This window comes from Molothrus ater, chromosome 14, assembly GCF_012460135.2.
Source record: "Molothrus ater isolate BHLD 08-10-18 breed brown headed cowbird chromosome 14, BPBGC_Mater_1.1, whole genome shotgun sequence".
Lineage (NCBI taxonomy): Eukaryota > Metazoa > Chordata > Aves > Passeriformes > Icteridae > Molothrus > Molothrus ater.
This window is the reverse complement of record NC_050491.2, coordinates 13,084,684-13,109,188: the sequence shown is the minus strand read 5'-3', so window position 1 is coordinate 13,109,188 and position 24,505 is coordinate 13,084,684. Positions and strand designations below refer to the sequence as shown.

Genomic DNA, 24,505 nt, shown 5'->3' with positions numbered 1-24,505 from the left:
CAGTTTGATTCTCAGAAGAGCTGGGATTGTGTCATGCATCAATCAGCATCAGATGATAAAGTCAAACATTAACATTGACTAAGGAAAAAAACCAAAAAAGGTTCCCAGCTGGTTTAGAAGGCTGGATGCCAGAGCCTGCTGCAGGTGCAGCACTGCCCTCCAACACTGAGCTCATGGCTGGGTCAGTGTTTTCCTGCCACTGCAGGGCTCTCTTCTTGTAGCTTCACTGTTCCTCAGTACCTGCACTGGATTCTGATTTTCTCCAGGTGGTTTAACCTGCTGCTGCCTGGGGAAAGGTGAGGGAGTGGAGCAGAAGTTGGGGAGATAAAAGTGCCACGTGGTACTTTATCTTAGCACCCAACAGCCTGGCTAAACATTTTCCTGTGCCCAAGCTGATCAAAAAAGCGCAGGAAAAAAATATTAAATGCACAGAGTAATTCAGCAGATGTAGATAAAACTGGTGCTTGGGTGAAATAAGGATGACAAGTGTGAATTCTGACTTCTTTCTCCTTCAGGGAGGTTGCAGCACACTGCAGAATCACAGATTTATCCCAGTTATGAAAACAAGACCTGGGGACTGTTTCAGTTCAGCACTGAGGGAGAACATATCAAATTATGTTACAGCATAGTCACAGCAGGGCACCAGTAAAATGTTACCAGGTGGATACACAAGATTTTGAAGATATTTCCTGATTTTTTGTATATTCATGTCCATGCACAAACCTCTGGTACTTACATACTAGAGTTTCAGAAAACACTGAACACCTTTGGAAATAAGACCCGAGACACTGAATATAACTCTTAGAAACACCAGGAAAAACAGTCAAGTGTTCACGTCATTTCCCATTCCTGAGTCCTAACACAAACAAACAGTCATTTCCTTGCAATGGGCAAGTGTTTTCAGCAGACAGTTGGGAGGGCTTTGAGATCATCCAGCAGAAACGATCCTGCTGTTTACCCACGCCTGCCTGGCACGGGTGCCTCAGAGGAAGTGGGAACGCTTTGGGGAGCATCACTGCCATGGCTTGGTACATGATCTTCCCGAGCTGTCTGCACTTGTCTGGATCAGAACATCCTGAGGTGATCGTGTTTCTCTGGAGGAGTGAATCACAGAGTGCTTGAAACTTCAGCAGACCCAGTGCACTGCTGCAGAGCTCCAGGGACAGGAGGGGCTGCCAGGGAATCAGTTCATTGCACCAGCTGATAATGGAGCCCTGGTGTTTCCACCACCTGGAAACAAATCAGCCCCAAATCAGCCCCTGCAAAGGGAAAAGCTGAGCTGCTGCTGCTGACATGGCTCAGACATGCCCCAGGAAGACAATGGGATGTTGCAGTCACTGCTCCTCTTGAAAAGCTCCACAGGGATGTTTGCAGCAGCTCCGGAGGAGCCCATGAACAGAACTGTGCCTTCAACAAAAATAAAAGCAGAGAAATCCTGCAATCAGCTAATTAAGAACTGTCAAAGCCAATCATGTGTTATTTCATCTTATGCTAATATGTACAAGTATCTGATGACCAACAAGCCTGAACTTGAAAGAGGCTGCCAAATAGGTTTGGCAATAAATCATTGTATTTTAGTCCTTATTTGTCAATGCACACTTAATATACCTGGCTTTCCTTATAACTGCCAAGTTCCAACGCCCCTTTCCTTTGTCAGGAGTGTGAATCTCACACTTCAAACACACTCAGGGCAACATCAAATTTAAGGATCACATCTTAAAAAACCTCTTGTACAGGAGGCCTTAAAAAACCCCCAAGCCTTGAATCATCTGTGCCAGGTGGGTTTTGAGTTGTTGGGCTGGAGCAGCTCAGCTGCTTTGCCCTCTGACCTTGCATGAGCCCCCCTGGGCAGAGAGAAGAGAAGGGAACAGTGATGTCCTACAAGGCCTGCAGGGCTGAGCAGTGCAGCCACTGCCCCTCCTGCCACCTGTGTGCCCATAGAGGGGCCAAGTGGCCCTGGAGAGCAGGTTCCCTCCGTGTCCCTGGGAAATGGGGCACTCACTGCTCGCTGCAGGGTAGGGAAGGCACCATCTCTCACAGAGCTGGAGGAGAAACAGCCAAAGGTAACAGTGCTGGAGTCTCTTTCCTGCAAGCATAATGTGCTGCCTGAGGAAATTCAATGAAGACTGAAAGCACAGAAGGAAAGTGAAGTTCGCTGCTGCCAGCAGCCGTCACTCACTCGTTACTGCCCCACAGGAGCTGGTGAGGATCGGGAACCCCACGCAGGCAGCAGGAGCCACTTCCAGCAAGGACCTCAGTGGAAGGAGAACAAATGCATCTCCCCAGACGAGAGCAGGAGGAATGAACACAGGCAGGCGACACTCGCAGCATCTCAGTAAAGCCGAGTAAGGGGTTTATTCGCTCACTTTTGGTGTATCTTTGTCTTCTTTAGAAGCTCTCCACTGAACGCTAACGAGCTGTTTGCTCTGGATAATGAACTGCAGCTAATCACAGCTGCACATCAGCTCTAGGAAATCTGAAAGGCGACCACGCTGACGATGAAATGTGGGATTACATGCAGGCAAAGTGACCACACTGGTCTTCAAAACAGCACAGGCTGCAAAGAAATCATTTAAGCAAGAGCACAACCACGATTACAGCTATGGTTGTCTCCTCAGCGTGAGGAAAAAGGCTGGTAAGGTATAGCTGAGTAATGGAACTTAAATCCATGTTTCCAGTTTAAAAAAAGAAAAAAGATAGCCATAAAATTTTCAATAGCAAAATATGATTTACAGTAACAAAATGAGAGTGTTCTCTAGAAAATGGCACACTCAGTGGCTTGAGGTATGAACATGAAGGCATTAGAGGAACATTTGCTTTAACAAACAAAAAACCACCATCAAGAGACTGCAGTAGGGAGAAAACCCGTGTTCCATCAACGCCTTTCCCTCAGGAATGTGCCAGGAATCTCCACAATCCAAACCGACTGCTGAAGTGAATGCACTTTAAATGAAACGATGTTGATGTATTTTTAGCAGGAAGATTCTTGCAGCCATTTCAGTGCAGCTGTATTTAAACTGGCTTGAGAGACAACCCGGTACCTGATTTCTGTGCCACACACCCTGACATGTGCTGTGCACATCATGGGTTTGATTTTTCTCCACACAAGGATAGAAAATAACCAGGAGAACCACATTTCCAAAGATTAGTCCCTGCACCAAAACCTGCTTCCTCTTGAGCAGCTCTTCCTACCTGGGTTGACATCCAGGAAAAACCTAACATTTTATATACAATTATTTGTCATGGAAGGAAGTCTTAAAATAGCAAGCATCTTCTAAGGCTCTTAAGAAGCAAATAAAAGAAAAAAAAAACCAAACTCACAGAAGAATTTTACATTTGATAAATGCCAGATTTGTCTGAGGAATCTTTGTGGCACTGGGGATGTCTCACCAGTTCCTTGAGAGACACAGGGGAGCCAGCACGAAGGGGTGTGGAGGCTGTCTTTGGTTTTGGTTTGAATGCTCCTCCCCCCTTCTGAAATTTCTGCTCCCAAGCCAGCTCCTGAAGTCAAACAAGGTTATTCTCCTTCAGCTTTTTTTTTTCACCTCCTCTCTTGTCCTTCTACCACAAAGCCCCAGTGGTGGAAGCAGTCTCAGCATGTGCGGGGTCTGGGTCTTTGGGATGTAGGGTGTCTGCCTCGAGTGCTCCATGCCAGAGGAAAAGAATCTCCAAGGCCTGGGCTAGATGGCAACTGCTCTCAAGTTTATCAAACAAGGATGCTCCCAACAGATATGCAGAAATGGGAAGGCTCCACTGGTGCTGGTAAAACAATCACTCCAAGAAAATGAACCCGAGGTGACAATTTTTACACCCAGTTATTGAAAAGGATTCTTGCCAAGCACTCCTCTCTGTGTCAGTAAGGTTTTAATTACTGTGCTGTAACTGTAAACACTCAGTTGCATGTACAAATATTTTAACTTGTTGCTTCCAGGAAAAGAGGGATCAACTTAAACTCCATCTGCCTGTTGGTGATGAGAAAGGTTGCTTAAAAGAGGATAGGAAGAGCTCACACAGTTTAATTATGACTCCTGAAGCTCTCTATTTTAAGTAAATGAGTTACTCCAGCATATGCAAGAATACAACAGCATAAAGTGAACATTTCTGAAATGATGACTGCTAAGGCAGGCACAAGCTGTTCTCAAGCTCAGGGAGTGCTGGAGGTCCCTCCAGTCACTTCACCAGCAAATCATTGCACAATAGCAGGGCTGGACTCACAAACAGTACTGATACTGGAACCACAGCACACATCTATAAATGGAAATATCTCAGTCTCACCAGGCTTTGGAGACTTGTTTTGTTTCTATGGGTTGGTGATCGTTTACATGCAAGTTTTCTGAAAGAAGGTGAGAAGTAAGAATTTAGGATTGAGTTCTTACCCTGATCTCAGGAGGACCTTGGGCAGCAGCTCAGCTGAGCATTCAGGTCACCTGCCTCGCTGGCAGCACACAGCTCCTGCAAGTCAATCTAGCTGAGGCAGAGGCTCATTTTTCCTGGCATTTGTACCTCTTCCAGAGGGAAGTATCTATCCCTCTGCTAAATGCAGCAACCACTGAAGGGTTCATTCCAAAAATGCAGCCCCTGAGCACTGGCACGGATACCGGCGTTCCCTCAGCAACCGTGTCACTCCGGAGAAGGTGGAAGGAAAACACCCGTCCTTTGTCAAGGAAGACACAGCAGCCCAAGAGCTGATTTAACTGCCAACAAATCCTGCAGGAAAATTTTCAACCAGACCAAGCAAGTGCCAGATCTAAGTGTGATTTTTGGAAGGTGCCATTCGTGGCAGAATTGCAGAGAGAAGCAGAGGCAATATTAAAAACATGAGTTATGGACAAGTACAGGGCTGATTATGTGCATAGTATAACATCCTGATTCCCTGTATCCAGATACATATTCTGGAGTATAATTGATTCCAGAATTTTTCATTTCAGTGGAAAAAACCTCTGTATGTGTCACTGGACTCCAGGGAGTGGAACTGCAGCTTCTTGGTGACATGCTTGAGCTGCTTCCCAACAATTTCAATGCAGTTTCTGTTTTGCAAAAGCAGGAAAGGAGCAGATACAGATAAATAACTATTTCACTCTCCTCCAACAGCATTCATTGACCCAGAGAGGCTGTGGACTCCCCATCCCTGGAACTGTTCAAGGCTGGGTTGGACAAGGCTTGGAGCAACCTGGTCTGGTGGAGGTGTCCCTGCCCCTGGCAGGGGTGGAATGAGATGGTTTTTAAGGTCCCTTCCAACCCAACCCATTCCATATTCTGTGGTTAACTGCCCTATTAAAGCAAACCACAAAGGCTCCCCACTTCTTCCCAAGAGTTAAGACCTTCAGTATTTCCCACCAGCAGGCAGAAGCTTCTTTATTTCCCTACAACTTCCTTTAGGTATAAACTAGGGACACATGTAACTCATATTCAAAAGTGTTTAGGTTTATTCTTCTTTATTCCTAGAGTTGTCACAGACCTGCAAGACAGCATTGCATGAGGAAAACAAGGTAAGATTTTCATACCTGCTTGCATGTTAACTAGACTGGGTGGAAGTAAATTACAATTGATATTCTGATTTTAAAAGAAAGCATTTAATCCCAGAAGGAAACAAGAATATGGTTATCTAAAAAAGTGCAGAAACAGCAAAACACATTTATTTTTCCATTTATTGGCACTTATTTGAAAAATAGCATAAATATTCAACAGAAAAGAGACAAGTTGACCCACACTCAGCTATTAAACCCCCCTATACTGATGTGTCTTCTAGCAAAGACTGGAAGAGACACCAGGAGGTTCCTTCTTAAGAAATAAGCAAGATTTAAAAAAAAAAAAAAGAGTCTTGCTGTCACCCCAGAAGAGTGGTGACACAGCAACTCTTTGGCACAAACCTGAAACTGCAAAGCCAAATTTTGCCTCAGCAGAGAGAGCAAACAGAGCCCAGCACTCCCGTGTGCCTCTGCCAGGGACAAAGGGCAGCTGGACTCGGGCAGGGGCTGCAACCAGCAGGGTGATTATTACAATAATTTAAGAGGAATGATACCAGAAGTAAACCATGTCGTATGTTAGCTAGAACAGAGTCAGACTATTAAATACATTCTATTTTCTCTCTACAATAAGGACACACAGAAATGGGTCACTGGCCCTCAGGTCGCCAGGTCTTTGCACTCCAAGTCATCCCTTTCTCATTTTGATGGCTGCTGTCAGTCAAAGCTTCATCCATGTGAATCTTTCACAGCAGAGTTCAGGGCAGGTTTTTCTCCTACTTGAGGAAGTTTCCATACTTTTCTCACTTTATGACACACTACAAAGATTTAGTGTTTAAAAATAAAACATTTTGCTTCATTCTTAACCTCTCTGGAGAGAAGGTTGGAAACCACATAGCACAGATGCACAGACATGTACAAAAAGGGACTCAGCTGGGGGAGTTCAGCTGCACAACCCCAGTGAGGGTGTCACTGCAAAATCCCAGACAGCTGTCCAGAGGGGGCTCTGCAAATTCTTCCTCCTGGTTGGGGAACTTCAGAGTTGAGATCAGGATGTCTCAACACACCGACTTTTCAAGCATCTCAGATTACCAGATCCAGGCTTCCAATCAGCATCTGAAGTTTTCAACAGCAGAAATGCCTTGATGTCATTGTTTGAGGAAGCAACATCAGGAAATTAAATACAGATTAAATATGTTTGATGGCCTAAGGCTGTAAAAAGGCATTCAAGATTCCTCACTGTATCTGTCATATATGAGGACAAATACTGACTTAAAACAATGCATTTCTGAAGTACTAAATACTACTATCTCAGGATTTAATGCATTTTTCCAAATATTGTCACTATTTTTCCCTATTAAAAGACCTTTAACAGAGCATCTACCACTCCTATACATCATCTAAATGGGGAAGAAAAAGAAACAAATGCCAGATACAAAACCCCAGAAGAATGTTCCACACCTAATTTAGATTTAGTCTCAACAGCAGTCATGATCATGAATGAAATCCAACATATAAATTTGACAATTTACCAACTTGTTATTTTCTGACATCCACTGGAACACAGAATTGATTAAGAGCCAATCATAACAGTACACAATAATATTAATAATAATAAATTTCCCCCCTTCAATATTCTCCCTTTCATATGAAGAAGGAAAAAAATATAAAGATCTAACACTCTGGGAATAGAAACAATTAGTAAGCTGCTTCATTGGTTTTAGGCTGAGGACAAATGTGAGTTATCTGCTCCTCCACAGGCAGGGAGGACAGAGGCTGCTGGCAAGCCAAGTCTTCCACAAGCAGGACACAAGTCCAGTGTTTGTAACTCATGCCAAGGAGATCACATCACTGCAAACCTGCCTGCTGACTGATGGGAGCACCCAACGTGTCTGCAGCCCAAATGCTTCTGTACTGTAGTAAATGTCATACAAATCACTAGAAAGGTGAATTCCTCCTCAAGGAACTATTCTGGAAGTTTTCTAGAAGTAATGACATTGCTGGAAGTTCCTATGAGGAACAGAATGGGTCACACACAACAGAAAGTCGGGGCGATATCCGCCTGTATCCCAGTGTCCATCCTCAGTTCATTGGTAACTTGGCCATGAGATCCACGGGCAAAAACGGGGATCTGGAGTCAGAGAGTGACACTGGAGAGTCTGTGCTGGTGCCAGCTTCAGCTGGGGAGTCACAGGAGGAGCCTGCACTGCTCCTGTTGTCATCCAGGGTGTGCGAGGACAGACTGAAAACAGAGAGACACCAGGGCTGAGAAACAAGGCACTGGCTCAGGAAAGTGCCCCAAACCAGCCCAAATCACCCCAAAGCCATCCTAAACACACATGTGCAGCTCTGAAGGAGCAGCAAGCCCTGTGATCTGAAATACCCCTGCAGCCACACACAGTCACTTCCAGGCTCACACAGGACACTCTGCCCATGTTCTCCTTTGCTCACCCAAAACAAGGCACAGATCAGAAGTTCCAGATGGAACAATCCACTCCAGCTTTACTCCATCCTCAAAGCCCTGGGCCAAAACAACAGCCTGAGGCCTTTTTGCCATGAGAGCCAATGATAAATTGTCCATCTTCTATGGTACTATGTATTTCACAGGACACAAATTCATAACTACAGCTGATCTGTCATCAGTGTGGCAGCAGAGTGATTTTTTTTAAATTACCATCTCCTACACCAAGAGGCAGCAATTGAAGCCACACTGCTATCCCCACTGTAAACACAGTGTGCAAAAAAGATGTTTTTAAAGTACCTTTAAAACATCTATTTTGCTATTGCTACTCAAAGCTTCTGCATGACTTGTACATCAGCTGAGAGGCAAAAAGACAGAAATACAGTGAACAACCCTTGGCAGTTGTGTGGGCACACCCTATGTATGATTAACCTTTTGACTAAAACACTAAATCAAAATCCCTTGCTACTACCAATCACTACAATTTTTAACAAAGTACTTTTTATCTCCTCCCAGATTCTCTGACCCTCTGGGGAGGGTCAGACAAACTCATGTTCCTCTGTGACTAAGAACAAGGGAAAAGAAGAAAACCGCAGTTCACCCAAAAAGCATCAGCACTGACATTTGATTGCAATTTGAATCAGACTCCAAAAGCTGTCATCCATGAGGTGTCTTTTCCTAAACATGCTCAACATCCCATGTTAACAGCCAGGCCTAGAAATTGCAGAATTGAAGGGAACATTGCTGCCTGTGTACTGTGATAATTTCAGTGCTGTAGCATTATGAGGTATCTCTATTAAAAAAAGACAAAAACAAGCACAAAACACTTCAAGCATTCTCACTGCTGGAAAAAAAGAGATTTGTAATGCTTCTGTTGAAGGGACAATAAAGAGATAAAGAGCAGAGATTTACCATGCCCCAAGGTCCGCCTGATGCGCAGCCTCAGGGGTTAGCATGGTGCTGGATCCTTGGAATAATCTTTTTGGGTGATCTTCCATCTCTGTCACACCTTTGGGAAGAGATACCGAGTGGTAAAAATTACATCTCACCTAAACTAAAATCTGCTTTCAGTGTACTTCTACAGAGCAAACAGAATAGAGGTTCAAACTTACAATATTTCATATGTTGAACATAGAATTTAGATGCTGAAATTTTAAAGACTGTCTATTTTCTGGAGCCATTTTGTCCAAGCTTCAGTACAGTTTAGTGAATAATTAACTAAGGCTTAGATATCAGATATTTATTCTTCAGTAGTGAAGAATAATCCTTTTGTTTCAGTTTACCCAGCTATCACTTCACTGACCAGCTTCACCAGAGTAGAGAAGCTGAAAATAAGGAAAAGGAACAAGCTCCAGAATTATCACAAAACTTTTCTATTGACTTTGACTTCCAAACACTCTGGAAGAGGAGAGGATAGATATGTGCTTAAAAAGGCTATGACAGAACTCTGATGAAAGTGTTTTAAAAGTTGTCTCAGAGCCAGAGATGTTCTGTAACAGAGGTGAAGCTTGAGGATATAAAAGTAGGTGCAATAAAATTTTCAGAAGTTAAACTTGAAGGAAAATGCAGAAAGACAGAGAAACATTTCCTAATAAAGCTGTAAGGTGCCTACCAGGCCTGTGCATCAGCTTTGGGTTTTGAAGAGTTATTTTAAATGTACAGTACCTGTGTGCTTCAGTTAACCAGGACTTTCAAAGTTTTCTGTTTAAGTTAAATATACCAATAGTTGTAATTATTGTTTTGTTAAGCAGGCTACATCAGATTTTTTGTCACATCTATATGACCACAGCAATGGGGATCAACTAGAACAAAACAATTATTAGCTTTATGGAATTGAAAGGTTTATGGAATAGTAAAATCTAATTTAATGATTTATCTGTTTCATTATGTGTAATATCTTATATTTCTAGTTACTTTTTGAAGTATCAGCCAACTGGACAGAATTATGAAGAAAGCTATATGAATTATTACATAGCTAACAAGTTGGCCTATTGTATTTGCCAAACCCAAATACTGTACCTTTTCTCTTCATTGATCCAAGAACACTTGGTCGAATGCAGTTAATGGGGCTCTGGCTTCTCCTGCTAAAAGAAGACAAATGCTGCACTGAGATCACCATTGAAAGAGAAAGGTTGAAAAAAAGAATCAAAAGATATTCAGGAAACAAACTACTGGGTGGAAACCATTAAGAAAATAGGCATTAAAAAAGCTTATCCAAAAAAAGATCTTTTTTTTCCCCTCTGAAGATAGGCCAGGAAGGACAGAACTGAGCAGGAAATTTTTAATTACATTATTTCACGACTGGGGCAGGCAGTCTAAAAGCTCTCATCCAGGCACTGACAACATCTCAGCTGACAGGCTGAACTGTGAGGGCCTAGTAAAATTTAATTGTATACCCACATCACTCAAAGGAGTAACAAACCCTAAATCTGTTTGTGTTTCCTTTCCCTCAGAATTCAATTACTAAAGATGTGAATGAGAGCAATATAGAGACTACAGTGGGAAGACTGATGCCACAATGCAGCCCATTTCCCAATGCTATGACACGAGGATTTTGACAAATGTTTTACAACACTGTAAAATCTAAACTCTGTATGAATATATGAAACTGTGTTTGTGCTCAGAAATCAATTATGGATGCAACAAATCCTAGTATTTCAAATGCCTACTATGAACAAGCTTTGTTAATTTTCTATCATTGTTATGATCTGGTGACTTACCTTGAAAATCTCCTTGTTGGACTTGGGCTGGGACTTGGAGGCAAGCCACTGCTGCTCACCAGACTTTGCAAAGATGGTGAGAAACATTGCTGAGAGGAAAAGAGTTTGTGTTATTATAAATACTGTATCACTCCCATGTGGTAACAGTTGATGCTTCACTGCAGAGAAATAAACAATCCAGTATCAAATTCAGCAGCCAGTCATTGGCTGTACTGAGACATCACTTTTTGCTACTGAGAAAAAAAAATTAAAATTGGACAGATTCCATTTTCATGCAGATGTATTTCACTGTACTCTGGTTAAACAAACTTATTTGGTTTTTATTAACCACAGCATAACAGCTGAACAGTCCACAGAAATTCACATCCACAACATAAGCAGCTGGTGTTTTCTGGTTTGGGGTTTTAGGGGGTTTTATTTACTCTCTAGTTTCTTGTTTGCAGCTGAGGTAGAAAGGAGCAGGTGGCTTAATCTTCTGCTACTTATTTGGTTGAATTTATTTAGCTCTACTTAAGATAAAACCATTATTACCACATTTTGCTCACCTTCCCTATTCCTCGTGTAGGTGAAGGAGCTGGAGAAACTGGAACAAAGTCTACTTGCTTTGGTGATAGTGATTTTTCAAAATCATTGTCACTCTGTAAACAGTACACATAATAAATCTCACAAGCAGGTACCTTAACAAGAAAAGGACTGATTGGTGTGAAATCCCAAACTTACCCTCCATCATATCAACAATTATTAGGCAGCCATTTATGAGCTTATGCTTAACAAAACCAAAAAAGCCTTAAACATTACACGGAGAGTATCAGAACATGGAAGAAAATCTGAATAGGCAGACATCCATGCAATTTCCTTTTGACACAGCAGCCCAAGGAACCCACATGTACCTTGAACAGTTGATAATTCTATGTCTTGTTAGTGTGATAAATTGCTGATCAAAAGCAGTACTATGATAACAACCTAACTGTAGGTCAAACTATCAAAGGAAATGTTGACATGAGAGAGTCTCTAGTGTCCTGATACTGATGATAGAAACACAAATTAAAGCATGAATGCATTACCAGGCTCAAGCTCTCCTCCCATGAGTGGCTCATCTGCATTGCTACTTGCACTTCTCTATAAAGAAGAAAAGAAATGTATTGTGCTGGGCCCACAGATGGCTGCAGTGACTGTTCTGCTTTGCCTTAGTGCTCACCTTTCTCGAACGGTTTCTCTGTTCAGCAAATTCATTCCTTCCTCCTAAAAGATTAGCACATGAAAAAGCAAGGTCAAAAAAAACCCACTTTGTTCCAGCAAATCAGAAAAGCTGTGGTTTCAGTTCCCTTTGGCATGTGGAAAATTTAATTCAACTCAGTCAAGCAACAATAATCTCAAGTTTTCATCCATGGAAAGGAGTGAGGAGAAGATGGGAAAGATGTAGCAGGAGAGACCATCATGTAAGAAGTGCTTATGTGAGCTGGTTGTTTCCCAAGCAGCTTTATTTTCATTACTAACCAAGAAGTAGCTACCAAACTGGAGCATCTTTATGCAGTCTTGAGTAATTTCATTTTACAAAGGGGACGCTAGTACAGATAAACCTCAAAAACATGGCTGGATTCTTACCTGACCCTATGGATTGGTGACTAACTAGACACTTGTCAGCATCTCATTTGCAATACGCTGCATTGCACACCATGAATTCAGGAGTCAGTGAGGGTTTTTTTCTTAAAAAAACTCCATAAAATATTATTAAAATGGATCAAATATATAAAATTAAACTAAACATTAACACCAAGTACAAACATGACTCAAACTCCTCTTAGGCAGACACCATTCCTTAAAATGAACTGAATGCTACCCAGTTTGTTCAGTGAATGAGTAGGTTCCCTAATTCAAAGTAAAAGTTCAAGTAAACATCTTCACAATCCTCATCATAAGTAGGAGGAGTCTAACTTCTTCACCTGTGTGATAATTTGCACAGATTTGAAAGAGATCAGAAGTGAATCACACAGGTTCTCAGTGAGTATACAGGACATGGAATTAATTCCAACTAGTGAATCTAAAGCTCAAACACAAATGAGGAAATTACACTATTTGCTTCAATAAATGAACAACATAAACATGAATGCAGAAACATTTTCCAGAAGATTGAATTATCAAGTTTTACTTCAGGTAATAGAGCAGAGCCACAAGAGTTCATTCCTTTGCTCTCAGCATATTTCTCATTATATCTCCCTGCTCACTGCAGGGGGGTTGGACCAGATGACCTTTAAAGGTCTCTTTCAACCCAAACTAATTTATGATTCTATGATATTTACATATTAGTCCTAAGCGTTTTTATATTGATAAAAAGAGCTGCACAACAGACCTGAGTGCTTCAGAATCTACTCAAGCCAGTGAATTATTTACATAATGAAAGCAAGCAGTTATTTTCTTCAGGATTACTGTGCAACTACCTTAAATAACCGAGGTAGGAAGCAGAAGTGCCTTCCACCACTCAGGCACCATACCCTAAAAATGCTGCCTGAAGCATTAAATTGTTTTCTTAACTTTTGACCCTGTAAAAATCAAGCCTGTCCATTGAAAACTAGCCAGCTAAAAAAAAATTAAAAAAAAAATTAAGAATCTTCAAGCCAATTTTATAACCATTCTACTACCAAAAAGTGGAGATATAAAATGAAGGAGACACAAGAGTTGGAGGCTGTTGATTTTAAAGCTGGAGTCTTCAGCCTGTGGTGTGCTGGCTGGGAGCAGAGCTATTTGAGCCTGCTCAGATATTCCCCACACCACCCCCCCTCCTGAGTGTTTGCTCTGCTGCCCTTCCCCCTCCGTTCCTGCTGTGACAGCACAAGTACAGGGATCTGGATAAGAAAATTATACAGATGAAAAATAGCCCAGCCAGAAGAGTACAGACTATTTTTCAGCCAGAGTGCTTCCTTATCCTGCTCATTTTCTGGCTGCACAAGAGTCTTGTGCCAATACAAGTTAAGGAACACTTTGTTATTGGCCCCGAATATTTATGCTGGCACTGCTGCCAAAAACTTGGTGAAACTTTACCCTAAGGGTTTACATTAAAGGTTTCCTTTCTAAAATGTCCATTTTAAGAATCCTCTCTCTGCTTAAATCTCCTCCTTGCTGTAAGATGCATTTTGCTTCATGAAATGTGGAACTGGGCAGGCAGTTTGAAAATGGAATCTACAGCCAGCTGAAGGACATTAAACACTGACTGCAAAAAACCCCAGTCACCTACAGAAAACTCATTTAGAAGAATCTGTGCTTACTTGTTTGATTTGATGAAGACGGCTGCTAGGAATACGGACAGGAGACGATGGCACAAACTGCAAAACAAAGTCACACACAATTGAAAGTACAGCAGAAGGGAGGAAAGGTGCCACAGAAATGTCAGTAAACTAGTGTTGCCTCAAACTAAAATTTAAAAACTGATTAAAAAAAACCCCATATCACTTATAACATTCTCAGTGTATAAATAACCTACATTACTTGCAAGAATGTTGCATTCTTGCATGTTAACATGCATTCTTGCATGTTAATATGTATTTCCACATTATACTGCTTTGTAAGCTCACAGATGCTAATTGGTATCAGCCTGGCTTCCATTCCATTTCCAGGCAACTAGAACTGACAGCTTTCCCCACAGAATGGAGCTGCTTTTCACTAGCACACTGTTACCCCTAGTATATATGTTGGCATATATATATTTTCCTTTATGTGACTCAGAATATTTATTTGCATTTAAGTGGTCCAGAAAGCTCCCCAATAGATCCCTTGAAATACAAAGCCAAAACAACAAATTGTACAAAAAGGTTCCTGGATTGTTGTCTGCTTATAAATGAGTACTTTGACAGGTGAAAAAAATCAGCTATTAGAAGGCTAACAAAGAGTTAAACACTTTCTTTATGGTTTCTCAAGAGCTTCACCAATTTGGGTGAAATCAGAGAAGACGTCACTAAAAATGGTCTTCTGTTAATGTTGACAGTTTTGCACCAAGATCTCACTGGAATGCTATGATCTAAAACTGCACACCCAAAACCGAGTAATTTAAAGTGATTATTTTCTCAAAATATCATTTTCTTTCATAAATTTCCCACCTCTCACATTGTCAGCCCTCAGTTTATTTATGTCATAGCCATTCAGGGAACAAAAATTCTAAACTGAAGCCTTGAATAGAGGTTTAACCTCTCTGTAAGATGAGAATCCTTCCAAAAAATAAGGTGTCTTTTCAAAATGGATGTGTTCAGTAAGTAAGGCTTGCATTATTATAGGTGTTTTTATACTTCATTCATTATAAGGCTTCATCTGCTTCACAAAACATTACTGGAGCTCTTCATCATGCTGAGGCTGGAGACATTCAGTTAACTGTTACTGCACCATCTTCTAATCAGTGCCATGGAGAATACAAGGATTTTGCTGCCTGACAGGGTAAGTTAGCACAGACTATTAATGCTTCATACATCCAGAACCCTCCTTCTAAAAAAACAAACACGAAGACATCACACCCTGCTTCTCACAAAAGAATTCAGCCTATCAGGCTCACACAGAGGATGACTAACATTTCTGCCAGAATTTAGTCATCATAATACATAAGACTAAAGTCTAACAACTATAATATCTTGATTTGCTACTTTTAAGGTCCAGTTTAGGTCAGCTTTTCTATTATACTGGGTTCCCAAAAATCCTGTGCACCTAATAAAAATTCCTCCAAGCTGCACCAGCCAATGCAGACCTTGAGTTGACCTTGATTCTCACACACAGAAAAGGATTTGGACAATAGTGCATTCCTGCCTATTCACTCTGTCATTCCACACTAGAAATGCATTTGTTCCACTCATTATATTCTAATATTATGACTGTGATCCACATACTTTAAGGTTTGACATTAATAGAATATGTAAAAAAACAGTGGCTTGCAGTATAAAACAAAAAATATAAAAAGACAATGAAGTGTTCCTCTGCAGGGTCTGATGCACTAACACAGCTCTGAGGATCCTACATCTTGTTTCCAACAGGTCATCATCCTTGCTTTGTCAGTGTGTAAAACTCACTTTTGCTCTGTTTGCATCCTTTGATTTAATTCTTGTGGAAAGAAAGCTCTGTCACTTTCAAAGGATACTTGCTAAACTGAACCCATATATTAAAATTATGCTACTCAAATCCCCATTGCTTTAAGAGAGCAAAAAGCTTACTAAAAACATTACAAACTATTATACTTTGACCTTTCCCCCAATACAATGTGTCAGATGCTGTGCTCCAGAGCAGGTAAAGTTCCAGCAGTGCCAGGCTGGCAGGAGCCAGTGCCCAGGTGAGCAGGGACTGCCCCAGTGCCTGTGCCCTGCCCTGCAGTGCCCTCTGCCTCCTGCAGCACAGCCACTTGAACCCAGCAGGGAAAATACCCAGATTAAAAAAAAAAAAAAATTAGAAAAAATTTAACATCAGCTTCTGCTGAAATAGCACCTAAATATCTAACCACAGACTCTGCTTAAGCAACAAAACAAAAACCCCAGCCGTGCAAAACAAATCAAAAAAACATCAAAACATTTACTCATTGGTATCTCCTGGAAGAAAATAAACTGCAGATACTGCAGAGCCTGGTTAACCATTCCTTGGCAATTACATGTAGTGTCAGAAAACTGCAGATCAAGCCCCAGCCCAAATGGCAGCACTGCCCTTGCAGCCATCATTATAAACCAGCTGAAGTCTGAGACTTGGAGAAGCTGCTCAAAACCAGATTGTGGAATTCAGCTGAGCAACTGGGACAGCGCTGAAGCTGGAGCTGATGGTGTATGAGCTCCAGTTACCAGAGATTTTAGCAACTCCTGTTGTTCCCCTGACAGGGAACACCACACAGATTAGACAAACACTAATCAACTTTTTTTCTATGAAGTTTAACAGAATATAAAATTTAAGCTGTATTTGTAATACTTGTAATAAGAAGTTTCAGTTGCTTACTGAATCTTTTAACCCTCTTACAGTTTACACTGCAGGTAAACCTTGGATTAGGTTTCTTAAATACAAAGAAGAGGGTTTTGAAATACACTTTATCACCTTCTTATGTAAAATTTAACTTACAAAATTAGATGTGATCTAGCTCCTTAGAATATCTCTAACATCATAAAACTAAATGTACTTCTTTGCTATAGGAGGAATATCAGGGAAGGTTGCTTAGGGTCCTTGATGCTGAAAGTTTAATTCTATACAAAATCATTTATCTGTGGATGATCCTGGTTTAAGACCACAGAAGGACAAGAATCTAAGATTCTTTCCAATTCCATCCTCCCTGCCATATTCAACAGAACCATAACCCAGATCAAAACTCAAAGGAGCATTTCAAAGCAGACAAGGCACTGATCTAGCAGTCAGTGGGGAACTTGATTTTCATGTAAGTAAAATTTCATGTATTTTTGCTAGCACCTGGTCAGCTGGGACTGAAGAAGAAGGACACTTTTTAATAACATTAGTGTGAGGGGATGGGTTAGGAGCATCATCCCATGAAGATGGAAACACTGGTTAAGTCCAGAAGACTGCAACACTTATGAGGGACAGGCAGAAGAGCAGCCCATCAGTGAATTAGCTCCTGCTTCGCAGCAAGTTCTGGGCAAGGCATCCTGAATTAGCATCTTTTTAGCCCATCAAGTGAGGATCTTCAGGAATAAACACAATAAACTGAGCTTTTGCCTTTGTTTTTCTCTGCTCTTGCCTGACCACAAGCCCAAACTGATTTATAAGTTGCTGTCCTAAAAATATGAAGAAAGAGACTTGATTAAGAAATCTTGACCATAACACTTTCTTTCAGTTTTTTCATCCCAGCAGGAGAAAGGCTTTTTCACCCATCTTTTCTTATACATAACTATTCTGGTTCTGTTACAGATGCAACCTTGCTGAAGTATTTGTCTGCACTTTTTTTCTTAAGCATCAGAAATCATTTAAGACATTGACTACTGTTAACAGTACAGTTATATAATTTGTTTTCTTAGCAAGCTACCTTTCTTACTCTACTTGGAGCATCTATTTTACAAGCAAAGTTATGATCACAATGAAATACAAGCATTCTCCAAACCCAATGATCTACAAGTAACATTTCATTGCAGCTACAGCATATTAATGTCACAGTCCAGAGCCTTGTTTCTGAAAGCAGCGTGGTATTGGTTTCCCAGACTGCAGTCTAGTTTTGTTTATTGCTGTTTGCACACTTCTGCCTGGCAGCTGTGGGGTGGTGCAGGAGTTTCCTTACCAGGCTGTGCCGATTCATCACCGTGGTGCTGTTCCTGCGGGTGCGCAGGACGCTGCCCTGGAACACCTGGGAATTATCACTGCAAAAAGAAAAACCCGTCAGTGCCAAAGGCATTTCCTCCCTAGCAAAGAGCCCCTCTTCACACCAGCTCCCTTCCAAGGGCTGTGACAGCTCTCCTGTGGAGACAAAGCACCCCAGAGACAGGTAGGTGAGAACTCTTTCAGCTTGTTGGCAGAGAGCGCAAATCAACTCGTTCATCCTCCAATTCCCACCTACTTCAATTAATGATTTCAATTAATCATTTTGTGTCTTCAGAATAATTGAAGAATTGTTTAGACTGTGGGGATTTATTATGTTTGGAATGGCTGCTGCTTGTATATTGCTTCAAATGTCATTCAACAGAACAAATGTATCAATGGCTTGTAAGCAGTAACTGAAACAAGCTTCAATCCCACAGATAAAACAGAATTAAAAAATACAGCATCTTGATAAATCTTATCACCACAAACATTTAATATCTTCTGAACATTTTTCCAGCAGAAGTTAAATTAAACTTACAGTAAACCCAGTTTTTAAGGCCCCACAGCAGCATACCATTGAAATGGTATAGGATTATTTATCTGACACAAAATGAACTTCTTTCTCAAGGCAATTTCAGTTCTATTGATTCCTAAAGCAAGTTTTACTGGTCATGTCATCACCAATGTTATCACCAGCCAATGATCAGCACTTAATGAATGTGACTGCAGAAATAAACTTTCTTTTCTAGCAACCATAAAAAAATGTTGAGCCACAACCCTACAATCCCCCTGCCCAAAAATCAATGAGGAACTGCAAAGGTGAACAAATCCAAATGTAAGACTGTAATAAGATTCAAATTACAAGAATTCACATTGACATTGTATCTTTTTGTTTCAGCTGCTAACTTGGGATGAACAAAAGCCCCCCAAAATAAAATTTCTTTAAAACTAACTTGACCAACAGCACTACCTTGCTGTAAGGAGTGATAATCCTACTGCACTTTCATGACACACCATTGTCAGAATCCTCTAGTTTAAAACACACCAGTTAGACACATAAGTTTTAGACAGCTTTTAGGTAGCTGTAAATAAAAAACAAATAAAGCTTATACTGTGAAACAGAAGCCAACAGCAACTGGCATAAGCACTGTACTTTCTGCCAAGAAAAATGCATAGACTCTCCTTCTCCAAAATGTCAAGTACATAGGATCAGACATAATTTCCAATTTTCCAAGAAGTTTCACTCAGCTCACGCCCGAGAGATCAAGCAGCTGCCATTTGTCAGAGGTGGAAGAGGAGAAGCTGAAGGGAACCATGACATGATGTTTAGAGATGAGTTTTGGCTGAGGCCAGCAGCCACAATTCCTTTCAGTGTAAGTGCACTGGTTGGCATGCAAACACAGGACAAACAGCTCATCCTGAAATCCAGGGTCTGAGTCAAGGAAACAGGTTGGAACAATCCTGTCCCACATTACCACAGCCTGAGTCCAATACTCAGTGCTAACTAGCAAAGAGGGAGAGAACAAAGACCTACAAATAATCCTATCTTTAATCTCCCTTGCAAAAACACCAGGACTGGTCAGATCTCAGATTTACTTTCACAGAAAACTACAGTTCCCATGAAAAATCAATTTTATTTGGCACAAAAACAAGAGTTAAAAGTTCTGTGAAATGTAAATTTTGTGATCTAAAATATTCCACTTATAACTGTTCTCTGGATCTATGGCAACTCATTTTCCAAATTCCCTACTAAAAAATGAAGAAGTCAAAACAAGAGGCAGAGGAGAAAAAGCAAGCTGTGTAAGAGCAAGAGCTTTTGTTTCAGTTTACCCAACAAAGCCATTCTGGGAAAAACTGAAGTTTCTTGCCAAGAGCTGCAATCTTGCAAAAACAGTATTCTGGTGGAAAATTCCAAACTAACAGGCAAACCACTGCAACCACCTCAGATTAGTTCAATGGCATTTCAGCTTTATTTGTATGAACACCTAACCCATAGTGTATGCACAGTGCCAAGGAAAGAGCTCAGGCTTATCCTTCTATCTGCCCAAACCATGGACTAACTAATTTGTTCGGGGTTTTTTTTAAAGACAAGGGTCTTACAATTTCCAATTTACAAAAGGCTGAGATTATAAAAATGTCTTGTCTCAGTTACTCAATTCGTTTACCTGCTCAGAAACCTCCCAGGGGAGAGCTGCCATACACAATCCTCCCATACTGCATCAAAATGTAAAATGGGACTTGTTTCATTGTGATTATGTAAACAAATCAAAATTACATTCACTTAACATTAAATCACGATAGAATAAAAAGTAGTATTTCATCTGAACTGTCAGACACTGTTAACCATTTTGGTAAAAGAGGTGTGTGAGATTTGCTAATCTCTTGATTCCCAGTTCCTTACAGAAACAGAAAAGGAAAAAAATCAATCCACCAGGAAGTACTTATCATTTAATATACTACAGTTTATGAAACTTATTGTCAATATGCTCTCCCCAAAATGCAGACATGCCACTAACAGCAGCAGCACATGGACCACCTCACAGCTGGATGGAAGCCTCATCATGTAGCAGATGGGGCATCTCCCAACTTCTCAACAGCCCAGAGGAGACAAGCAACAGCCCTTTGGGTTATAAACTTACCCAAACAAAACTGTACAAGAAACCCTACCTGTCTGAAAGCTTTCACCCGCCCTTGCCTGCCACTGCCACTCTCTGTCCTGTCGGCTGAAGAGAGCCAGAGCTGGCAAACACCCAACCCTCCTGCAAACGGACCTGCCACAGGCTGGTGGCAACATCCACGCACAACTGTCCCCACAGCACACGGTATTTCTCCGGTAATGCATACTACAGAAATTAGTACCAGCCAGGAAAATTCCTGGCCACCTGACACACTGCTGTACACTAAATGCAAAACTTACGTCAAGGTCCCGTGAAATTACCTTCCTGACCAAATTTGCCTGATTGTTCCGAAAGCATTTACTGTTGTAATGATACACAGAGCAGTGATTTATTTTGCTCAGACCCGATCATCGCGATTGTTATTCCACGCATAAGAACAGCCAAACTCTGACGTTGCGGACGGTGTTCTGCAACACACAGCAGCCCTTGGTGAAAACAAAGCGTTTCAGTAAAACCAAAGCCCGTCTTCCCGGGCTTCCTCGCACCCCTCCATACGTTGGTATGTGCCCTAAATCCCTCCCAGCCCGGGACAGCGCTCAGGATCCCGCTTTTCCCCGTGCCGCCGCGGAGCATCCCCGGAGCCCCCGCACGGCCGGGCCGGGCCGGGAGCCCCCCGGGCCCCTCACCTGAGCCCGTGGATGAGCGGGGCGCTGTTCGACCGCCTCAGGCCGCCGCCGTCGCCCGGGGCCGCGGCGCTCCCCGGCGGCAGCTCCAGGTCCAGCTCCATCTTCTCCTGAGCCATCGCGGCGGCTCCGGCTCCTCCCGCTCCGCCCATCCGCGGCCTCAAGCCGCCGCTGCCCCGGCCCTGCCGAGCCCGCGGGCGGGGGGGCTGCCGCAGCAGCGAGGCCGCATCCCGGGGCTCCGGGGGCGGCCCGTGCCCGCTGTTCCCGCTGATTCCCGCAGCCCCCGCGGCCCCGCGGGCCCCGGGCCGCTCTCCCCGCCCGGCCCCAGCGCAGGCGGGCCCGGCCTCAGGGCGCAGGCGCAGCGCTCGGGCCGCGGCCGCTCGGGCACGGCTCCGTGAGGGCACAGACGTGAGGGGAGCGGTGCTCGCTCGTCCTGCGGAGCTCTCCGGCCAGGGGGCACCGCGCTGATCCGACCGGAGCGTGCTCGTCCTGCGGAGCTCTCCGGCTAAGGGACACCGCTCTGATCGGAGCGCAGCGTGCTCGTCCTGCGGAGCTCTCCGGCCGAGGGACGCCGCGCTGATCGCTACACAGCGAAAATTCCGCCTCTGAGCTCGTAGCGAGATGTTCTCGCTCGCAGAAATACCAGCGGGTGGTTCTGTGCAGGACCAGGCAGCTCGAGGAATAAAGAATAAAACCAAACGTGCTACGTGTGGCCCTAGTTTATACCTAGGTTGTGGTGAAACAGGTTGGAAGGGCAGTGCCACACTGGCTGGTGGACAGTGCTGAGGCTCCTAACTCTTGGAAAGAAGTGGGGAATCTGGTTTGCCTTAATAGGGCATTAACCGTAGAATCATGGAATGGTTTGGATTGGAAGGGACCTTAAAAACCATTTTGATCCATCCCCTGCCATGGGCAGGGACACCTTCCACCATCCCAGGTGGCTCCAAGCCCTGTCCAACCCAGCCTTGGACACTTCCAGGGACAACTTCCTCCTAACATCCAGTCTAAACCCACTTGCTTTTGATTTGAAGCCATTCCCCCTTGTCCTGTCAATCCAGGCCCTTGTAAATAATCTCTCTCCATCTTTCTTGTAAATTTCCTTCAAGTACCTGAAGCCACAATTAGGTCATCCCAAAGCTTCTCCAGTTTGACAATCCCAATTGTCCCAGCTTTCCTCAGGAGCGGAGCTCCATCTCTTCATCTGTTTATAGTGAGAGTTTCAGGCAGTCTTTAGGAACAGAAATAACCAGAGAAAGAGGGTAGATTATAGAAAGCTAAAACATTTTTTTCATGGGCTCCATGCTTACTAATTTATCTAAGGCTGATGGTATTTTGTGACTGTGGCTGTGTTTATTTCACCCACAGGGGTATTTCCCTGACACTATTAAATACCCCCACAACATCACCCACTTCATGCCCACCAGTCCCTCTGTATCACTGTACTCACGTATCTCATTCTTTCAGTCTCTGCTGCCCCACTATGAATATCCATCCCTCGCCCTCCCAAGGCTCTTTTTAATATGTTCTCTCCCTTCTTAACCCCTCTTGCCATGGTGTTATCTAACTCAACAACTTGTGATTTCCTCATTTCCATAGTTCTGTTCCACAGTACAATTTTCCCTTTCCCTCATTACCCTCCTCAGCCCTTTGAGGGTCACCCTGACAGTCCCCACTTTTCTGTGGACATATATTCCCATTAAAGTTCTCTTGGCTACAGTAAATCCTGGTCAGACAGCAGGATGATGTGCCTGCCTGGCACTGGAAAATTTGAGAACATGGAGCAGATGATTTTGAGCTCTCAGCCACATTTTGGATATTGTTGGTTTTTTCCTTAACAGTATCCTGGTGCATGGCATTTGAAGCTGTTTGCTGCCCTTAGTGGCAAGGACATAATATAATATCTCCACAATAAAAATAAATAGCAAAATCCACATAGTTTAGTGCTGTAGTCAGATCCTGCAGGTGGCTTTTGTATTAAGAGAACGAGCATATTTGTGAGTAGATTTCCATTCAGAACTAGAAGTTTTGCTAGGAACTTTCACCTGAATTGCCTTTTAGGCAATTCTAGCAATGGAAAATGAAGGTATGGAAGCTGTTCCAAGCTGTGACATGCTTGTGCTGAAGCACCAGACAAGGATTTTGGTGTAGGTTCTGTAAAAGTGTCGTATTGCTTTTAGAGAATGGTGGCAGCAAAAGGTGATTAACAGTCTATTCCTTTCACAGCTGCAGATCCTAATTTTCCAATGAATCAGACTGGTCACAATTATTAGAGATTAGGTTAAATTATTTGCATATTTACATTCTCAGTCTTTGCAGGAGATGGCAATTCTGTACCACCTCACAGAAGGGTGTCATTATTGGCTGTGGTAGGCCATAGTGTAAGGGGCACAGGACTGTAAAAGGTATTTCTCCTCTGTAGTAATACAAGATAAGGATTTTTTTCTCTGGGTTTTTCAATATAAATACATATTAAAAAATCCTTTAAATATTTTATATACAATCTTGTGGGTCTTTTAACTCCATGCATCTTTGTGCATGTCAGCACAAAGTTCTTCATTAATAGTATCATTTTAGTGAAAGAAATGTAAGCATCAACAACAGTTGATGAGACACAGAGTCTCCAAACACAGAAAAATGGAATATGCTTGAGTCAGTCTTGATTAACAAAAAAGGCAAGGAGGTACTATAATAAATATTAAGGTACAGAAATAAGAGTTGTAATCAGTTATCTAGAAGCATCTACCCTCAACTGTTTGAGAGAATAATTCATCTAGGTGTATTCCCAACTAAGGTAGTTGAAATGTTGAAAAACCCTAACTTTTCTATCTTAACAGTTTCGACACCTAGCACTCTGGCAAAGAACTGTTTTATCCAGGGGGAAATTAAGACCTTTTAAAATTTGGTGCTGGGAAAGACCCTGAAGCCCCCTGCATGTGTGAGACAAATATGTACAACAGGTATCGCAGAAAAATACTGTAAAGTAAGACAAACTTTGATGCTTTGATCACTTAGAGTGGGTTTGCACAAGTCAGTCCAAACCTGAACACTGTCAAGATCTCGGATCACGTCTTATAATGAGTTGTACAGCAGATTTCTGAATGCTGAGCCCACTCTCATTGCAATCAAAGCCCTGGTACGTGCTTCAGCAGGTAGGGAAGGCTGAGGGGAACACTGGGAAAGCCTGCGGGACTCAGGTCGGACAGGAGCTAATCTTGAAGCAGGCTGTAAAACATTTTCCCCACTGAGACGGGCAAACGGCGCCGGGTTTGTGACCGGAGCGGGACTCGAACCCGGATCCTGCTCAGGT

General features: G+C 42.5%; 1 protein-coding gene across 2 annotated transcripts; it reads right to left on the bottom strand.

Annotated features, from left to right (window-relative positions):
• Positions 1 to 5,403: 5,403 nt before the first annotated feature.
• Positions 5,404 to 21,559, bottom strand: LOC118698713 (P2R1A-PPP2R2A-interacting phosphatase regulator 1). 2 transcript variants are annotated; one of them, XM_036402199.2, is made up of 10 exons: positions 21,202 to 21,559; positions 17,878 to 17,956; positions 13,910 to 13,966; positions 11,845 to 11,888; positions 11,711 to 11,765; positions 11,192 to 11,284; positions 10,647 to 10,735; positions 9,946 to 10,007; positions 8,839 to 8,935; positions 5,404 to 7,707 (listed from the first exon to the last, which is right to left on the bottom strand). In XM_036402199.2, the coding sequence occupies exons 1-10, from the start codon at positions 21,348 to 21,350 to the stop codon at positions 7,548 to 7,550; spliced, it is 885 nt and encodes a 294-aa protein (XP_036258092.1). In that variant the 5' UTR covers positions 21,351 to 21,559; the 3' UTR covers positions 5,404 to 7,547. The 2 variants fall into 2 exon arrangements, with proteins under 2 accessions (XP_036258092.1, XP_036258091.1); XM_036402198.2 differs by having other exon boundaries at positions 9,946 to 10,010; positions 21,202 to 21,553.
• Positions 21,560 to 24,505: the final 2,946 nt, after the last annotated feature.